This window comes from Penaeus japonicus, unplaced genomic scaffold, assembly GCF_977035675.1.
Source record: "Penaeus japonicus unplaced genomic scaffold, GWHDUDI00000001_assembly GWHDUDI00000031, whole genome shotgun sequence".
Classification (NCBI taxonomy): Eukaryota; Metazoa; Arthropoda; class Malacostraca; order Decapoda; family Penaeidae; genus Penaeus; species Penaeus japonicus.
Genome location: NW_028234433.1, coordinates 16,938,580 through 16,946,079, shown reverse-complemented (window position 1 = coordinate 16,946,079; position 7,500 = coordinate 16,938,580). Strand labels below are relative to the sequence as shown.

The 7,500-nt window shown below is 38.1% G+C and overlaps 2 protein-coding genes across 3 annotated transcripts in view; one reads left to right on the top strand and one right to left on the bottom strand.

Moving 5' to 3' along the window:
* The window catches only part of mip40 (Myb-interacting protein 40), a 5,178-nt gene extending 1,106 nt beyond the window's left edge, over nt 1–4,072 (bottom strand). Inside the window, exons 1-4 of the mRNA XM_043025597.2 lie at nt 3,937–4,072; nt 2,291–2,408; nt 859–1,077; nt 111–321 (exon numbers count right to left, since the gene is read on the bottom strand). Coding sequence (XP_042881531.1) covers nt 111–321; nt 859–1,077; nt 2,291–2,408; nt 3,937–3,982 — 594 coding nt within the window. The 5' untranslated portion in view covers nt 3,983–4,072. The remainder of the gene's footprint in view (nt 1–110; nt 322–858; nt 1,078–2,290; nt 2,409–3,936) is intronic.
* Nucleotides 4,073–4,419: 347 nt separating this feature from the next.
* Nucleotides 4,420–7,500, top strand: part of LOC122259076 (uncharacterized) — a 4,282-nt gene continuing 1,201 nt past the window's right edge. Inside the window, exons 1-2 of one of the 2 annotated variants that reach the window (XM_086555376.1) lie at nt 4,420–4,633; nt 5,416–5,535. In XM_086555376.1, the coding sequence (XP_086411502.1) occupies nt 4,505–4,633; nt 5,416–5,535 (249 nt within the window). In that variant the 5' untranslated portion in view covers nt 4,420–4,504. The remainder of the gene's footprint in view (nt 4,634–5,415; nt 5,536–7,500) is intronic. The other variant, XM_086555375.1, reaches the window with a different exon arrangement.

Sequence of the window (7,500 nt, the reverse complement as noted above, 5' to 3'; positions counted from 1 at the left end):
TATGACGCCCCGGCATCGGGCATTTAGCTGTGTCACACAGGTGTGACGCACCGTCGCCATAGGGTTAAGAATTCATATATGTCTCAAAAACATGAGGTCATGCCATTTACATTTATTTCCTCTAATCTATTCTCCGGGTGAGGAAGAGGCTCTGGTATCCTTGGGTCTCGGGTTCCTGCGTTCTCAGGCCATGGGTGTGGAGATGGGATCTTGGTGTACATAGCAGGAGGCCCGTCTGATAGGATTTCCCGCACAAAATCTCCATCTTGGCTCTCCTCTGTACTGTTGAACATTTCTGTGCTTGGACTACATGGTTCTTGCCTGAAGACATTGGAGAAGGAAAATTGAATAATCAATGATCATGGAAAGGATGCTGGATACAGGGGGGAGGGAGAGTAGGACAGGGGAGAGGGATACAGGGGAGAGGGAGATAAAGGAGGGAGGGGAAGGGAAACAGAGAGAGGAGGAGGGAGGGAGACAGAGGGAGGAGGAAAAGGGAGACAGGGGGGAGGTGGAAGTTGGAGACAGTTCAGATATACAAGACAGTAAATTGAGGTGAAAATAGTTCTAAAATGGATTACCAATTTGAGGGGGTCATTTACAATTCGAGGGGTAGAAAATGAATGATACATAACAAATGATACTCTTGATGTTGTATTAACAAGCAGAACAATACAACAGTAATGCAACACAATCTATCACTTAACCCATTAGCAGCAGATGGCATGATTTGCTGCCAAGGCAGAGATGGTCATAGACACGGATGGCACCGTGCCAGACAATGTAAACCCGCCATCCTACTGCATACATATTTTATCAAAACTGCGACCAATGGATTAACCCATAACTCATACTCACTTCACATTGAGGCTGGAGTTATGGGGCTGGTTGATCATCCATGCCCGGCAAATAGGATACAATGGTGATGTCTCATCAAACTGTGCCAGGTCCACACTCCGGTCAAACATGCGCATGACAAATGTGTGGTGGAAGCCAGAGTCCCTCAGATCGACCTCTTTCCTGCGTCTCTTGCGGGGTGGCCTGGAACTCCTGCCGCTGCTCAGACCAATCTTGGTGCTGGAAGGATATGGATTCTCACTTGATACTTCAAATCTTTTGAATGGCTTTGATTATAATAATGGCATTTTGATAAGAGAGATTTTGGGCTCCAAGTCAAGGCACAAGCCAGAATCTTGAACAACAGGATAACTGCGTTAACCCACTCACGCCGGATGACGTGCTGACACGTTTCGTGGTTTTCGCGTCAAACGCCGCCGACGAGATATCTGGCCAAGGCCGGCGCTCGGGGTGAGCGAGCGGGCAGCCCAGGCTCGCGGCCCGTGCGCCCGAGAATCTCGAAGCGTTCGGATGATGCGTTCGAAAATCTCGGTATAGCGACCGTGCAAAGCCGGAATGGCCCCGGCGTGAATGGGTTAATAAACATTATAATTTTTACTTCCATTCCTCTAAAATTTAAATAACTAATATATTGAGTTCATAATGTTAATCTATTGCTTACAGGTGTCATGACATACATGTTGGCACCGATTAGGCCTAAAAGATGGGAGTTAATGCGTACATGACGTGACATTGGGATCTGCTTACAATTGAAGTGCACACACAGTCAGGAAGTATTATGGCTGTAATGGTGCTAACTCCAGAGCTACAGGGTTCCAAAGTCAGCCTAAACCCTCATTTTATGATGCATTTACAGAAAAATATTGTTGGGCTAGTCTACCCATAGGGCGGAGAAAACACTTTCTCCGTCCCTCTAATTCTTAGCTGGTGCCGCTAGTGTCATAGACTGCCTGCCCTGATGACCAGTTAGGTCACAATGACTTTAATAATAAGATAATGATGATGACATGGATACTGATAATGACAATGATGATGATAACAAAATCTTAGCAATAACAGGGATGATAATAATAACAATTCAAAAACTGAGAGATAATGATGACTGTCACAATAAAAAATAATATCAGCATCGACAATAATTATAATAATGAATGAAAAAATAATAAAAATAATAATGATAACAATATTAATATCAATAATATTAATGAGAATAGTAATAACAATAATAATAATAATAATAATAATAATGATAATAAAAATAATAACAATAATGGTAATTAAAATATCAACAATAATGATAATAAAAATAATAACAATAATAACTATAATAACAACAACAATAATAATGTTAGTAGTAGTAATAATAATAATAATAATAATAAAGTAATTATAGTCATAACATAGTCATTATATCAACATCACCAAATCTTACAAGACTTTGGATTTGCTCTCATTGTCCGATTCATTTTCTGAATCCGATTCTTCATCCTTCTGCAGCAGACCCTGAAGAGCTGCATCGAATCTCCCTCTAGCGGCATCCACCTCACCTCCTGCAAGATTTAGTAGGAGAGAATACATTGCTTTCTTTGTATTTCTTATCTTTCTCTGTGTTTGTACATTCCCTATTCAAAAAGCCTGATTCATGTCCTGGAACTGTAATTGAGGAAGTAGGAGTTAAAATAATGGAGGGAAGTCAGAAAGCCAATCAAAGTGAAGGAAACTATATAAAACAAACACATAATGTTCAGTAGGAAAGCTATGAATGGTCAATGTATAAAAAAAAATATATATATATTGCTTTGAACATTTAAATATATGGATATCTGAAACCTTTCTTCTTATTCTTTCCAAATAGGTTTAAATAATTTCCAAAACACTGATATCTCCAAACAATAAATGCCAAATAGCAGATTCAACTTCATGGTGAATGTTCATAAAAGAACCACACAAAGAGAAAAACTAATGTAATAACCTTACAGAACATATTCTAATAACTATCCCTACCTATTCTATGAAGTGAGTAAGGATTTAAGGATTTGATATAAAAAGAAATTATATAATTACACAATGGCACCACATCTCAACTAAACGTACTTTTTCACGACCTCTAACTACCTCATTAAAAAGAAGGGGAAAGAAAAAGTTAAGTAAGCTGAGGAAGGTCAGCGAACTTTCCCATTTCACTCCTAGTAGACGGTTAAATTACGTCCTGCCTGACTGCTCTCTCCTTCTCCCTCCCTCCCAGACTGTATAGTATGGCACCTTCTGATAATGCATCCAGTGTTCAAGGAAAAAACCCTACCCTACCAAAAATTTCCCAAATTTGTTGAAAAATTGGGGAATTTTATTTTTCAATCAGATTCCCTCTTCTGTCCATCTAGATTATTCTGATACTTTGAGTGATTAAGTAGTCATCTAAATTTTTCAGATGAATAGATTTAGAAAAAATGCAAACAATAAAGAATAATTACCTAATTTCTAATTAATGATTTTGATATATTACTGCCAAATAAGAAAAAAAAAAAAAATAGTGATAATGAGTATGGGGATCGAAACAAGTAACTCACTTTTAATCAAAACCAAGTAAAAAATATCCTTGGTGTGTATGTGCACTTTTGCAATTAGCATGTTTTACAGTCTGATCCTCCCCCTACTCCCCCATCCCCCCTTCCCCCTTTCTCCTCTCTCTCTCTCTCTCTCTATAACCTTTACCTTTCTTTCTCCTTTATTCCCCCTCTCTCTTTCTTGCTGCTGATAAGCTTGATATAAGTCTTTAGTCAGCATATATATTTATCTTAGAAATGTAATGAACATTATGACAATAATATTAACCTATTTCATTACTCTTAACCTTAATTTTAGCATCATAGGAAATATTGGTTGCAAAAATGTAAGCTTTACCCATTGAGGGAAAATATGATACTATTTAGCGAATATGAAAGCATGAAAATATCTATTTTTAATATATATTGTTGCGATACACGAAGATTGGTTACGCTTTTACTGAATTTACTCCTATGCTGACATAGATATTTATGGTTATGAGTATCAAAATAGCTTCGTAATTAAATAAGTTACCTGGATCTTCTCTTTCAAGTTTTATACGAATGCCAGAAGAAGCCATAATTGAAGCAATCTTGGCAGTCTACGATGAAGAACTACAAACTTCAAACCAAATTTCTTGTGACGATGTGTTCGGATCTGCGTTGATGAAAACAATGGTTATAGACTTATTTAACATTGTCTAATACCAGTTTCATAATAGAATTTACAGTGTATATGAGTATATATGTATTTATATTCAGATATTTGAAACATTCTTAATGGAAATATGATTTAGATGAAGCTACAACTGATACTCTTTAAAGGTTTCGGACAATGTCTGTTTACCATTTTAGATCATAGAGCATCTGCTATTTACCAACATTTTTATGCATCTTTTTCACCTATATCTTAGCCAAAAAGAAAAAATACCATACGTATACAAATACTCCATAGAATACCACAAAAATAATTAAACGACCCAACCTTACATATTCTTTTCCAACATCAAATGCGTTTTATTCCCCACATGACTGGGAAATACAAATCATAAACATGTCAAGTGACTTTAGTGCATCAATTTCTCTCTCATTTTAGATCAACAATGGATCGTTTAGGTGAATGGGATCTAGACAGCTACGCTCGTACGTTGATAAATCCTTTAGCTTCTGGGAAAGAATGGGAGACAATAGATTCATCAGCAAGACAACCTCTTATTCTTATTTTGATGAAGGTAATTAAGTCTTTTTTTTTTTGGGTGGGTGGGTGGGGGGGGGATGACATGAAATCTGTCTTTGAATATGTGTTTTGGTTCTTCGTATGATGTGCTTATTGGTAAGATTTTGGCTTTTGATAAATGTTTAGATGTTAGGTTGGTATGCCTTGTTTAATGGAGAATAAATGAGGATGTAATTACTACGTTCTGGCATTAATGAGAGCGGTGTTGTTTATCTTTCGCTTTACCTCTCTCTCTCTCTCTCTCTCTCTCTCTCTCTCTCTCTCTCTCTCTCTCTCTCTCTCTCTCTCTCTCTCTCTCTCTCTCTCTCTCTCTCTCTCTCTCTCTCTCTCTCTCTCTCTCTCTCTCTCTCTCTCTCTCTCTCTCTCTCTCTCTCTCTCTCTCTCTCTCTCTCTCTCTCTCTCTCTCTCTCTCTCTCTCTCTCTCTCTCTCTCTTTCTATCTATCTCAGTCTCTCTCTACCTGTCCCTTTATCTCTGTCTCTCTCTCTACCTTTGTCTCTTTGTCTCTGTCTCTCTTTCTGCGTTTGTCCCTTTGTCTCTGTCTCTCTCTCTACCTCTGCCTCTCTCTCTACCTCTGCCTCTCTCTCTCTATCTATATATCCCTCTATCTCTCACTCCTTCTCCCTCTCTCCTATTACCCCTCCTCTTCCCTTCCTCCCTCCCGCTCGCCCCCCCCCCCCCTCTATCTAACCCTTTTCATCTCCGTCTTCCTTCACCCCTTTCTTCTTTCACTTCAGTTTTACATAGGCCCTGAAACGTTGTTTTCCATTTTAATTAGACCGGGACGATGAAAGTTCAAGCAGGTCGCGTTATTCTGGAATACTGGCCGCTTCTCCAAAACCAGGACATCCAGCCACAAATGCGGGCAGATTGCATGCTGTTCCTATGCAGGAGCAAGGTGAGTCATGCATGTTGCTAATGTCACACTCTAATATTCGCCATACAAGTATCAGCGTGATATGATTTCCTTGTATTCATGGCCAGCATAATTATAACAACGGTACAGCCACATCAAACCTTGTATAATTTCGCATTTTTTTGCACTGTAATTAGCACAACGTAACCACATTCGGCAGTAAATATGAACCACGCCATTCTTTAAGACCTGAGTGGATAGATGCTGAATTTCCTTCTATTTGGGAGGTATTCTCTGAGGGATGGCCGATCTACGTGGCTCTCGGAATGCTCAGTACTATTAACTAATTTCTCCTTGTCTTAGAGTTACAGTATTGGTGGTGTCTCTATGTTGCATTCGCAGCTCTCACTCTCATCCCGTCTTGTTTACGTCCCAGTTTCTTTGTCTGAGATGAGACCGAGTGAAAATAGTGTAATCAGTAGTATGTGGACAAATACAGATCATTTTTAAATGATTAATACGTTGATGGTTGATGTCTATGCCAGATTCGATATATAATTTTCTTATGGACAATATTCAGCCATGGTTTTACATAGTTCAAAATTAGTGCAGTAAGACGATAAAAACAATTTAACAATGTCCTTTCATTATTTAAACTTTTTTTATATATAACAACGCCATGGCCTGTTTATTTTATAATCTTACCACTGCGCATAGAAGTTCTTTCTCAGTGCTTGTTTACTATCATATTTTTGAGACGTTTATTCTTCACAAGGACTACACCAATAAATCCGTACCTTATTCATTATATAAAATATAAAAAAGAGAGTAGTACTTTGCCTTTGTTTCTGCTAAAATAGAAGCTCATTAGGTTATCCCTAACCGTATTCTGTCCTAGTAATGGTAAATTTAAACGAAAATGTGTTTTTTAAGGGTGCGTTCAAGGATTTCCGATGGTACACTACGTAGAGTGACAGTAATGACTCATTGTTTCGGATTTAAAGTATAATATGTTAATAACTTCCCTTACATTTTTTTAATGGAGTTAAAACCATTAAACCTAAAGACTATAGGCGTGGCCTGTGGGTTGGGGTGGGGGGGGGGAGGTTGAAGCTGCTTGATTTAAGGATCTTCAATGATATATCAGTTTTTTCTGTAGCCTGCGGGTGCACACACACACACACACACACACACACACACACACACACACACACACACACACACACACACACACACACACACACACACACACACACACACACACACACACACACACTCACACTCACTCACGTACATCATCATCCTATATCAATCCACTGCAGGACGTAGGCCTCTCTTTTTTCAGTCATCCCAGTCTTGCGCCCTCTGTTTCCGGGTTTCGCTTCCAAATTTCGATATTCCACCGTGCAATCATGTCTTCAGTCTTTTTGTGTTATTTATACCCCATTCTGATATATATATATATATATATGGCATGCCCATTGCCACTTCTTTTTAATATCTTTGAGTATATCTTGTATATTGGGCTGTTTCCTAATCCATGTTGCTCTTTTTCTATCCCTTAAACCTAACTACCAGCATGAGCCTTTCAGTTTCTCCATAAGCACCTATTATTTTTTTCTCAAGTGAATTGATCCGTAGTCCATGTTACTAATTCATATGTTATGACTCTCATATATATATATATTAGATCCAGCTGATATATCCCTCAACCTGTTTGCTTTTTTAGTACTGTATCTAAAAATAATATCTTCAATCAAAGTCCCGAACGTACGACTAATCCGTTATCACTCTCTCTCTCTCTTTGTAAGGTTACTGCTAAAATTACACGACCTTCATTTAGAATTGGATAAGACTAATGGCTGTTGATCTTGAAAAAAAAAATCATAATATCCTTTTGTTTTATAGATCCGAAGTGAGCGTAGGTAGACGAACACTACTATTTTAGTAGAAAAAAAAATATATATATACAGTATCTATTTTCTCTGATTTCTTTTCTTTGACGTG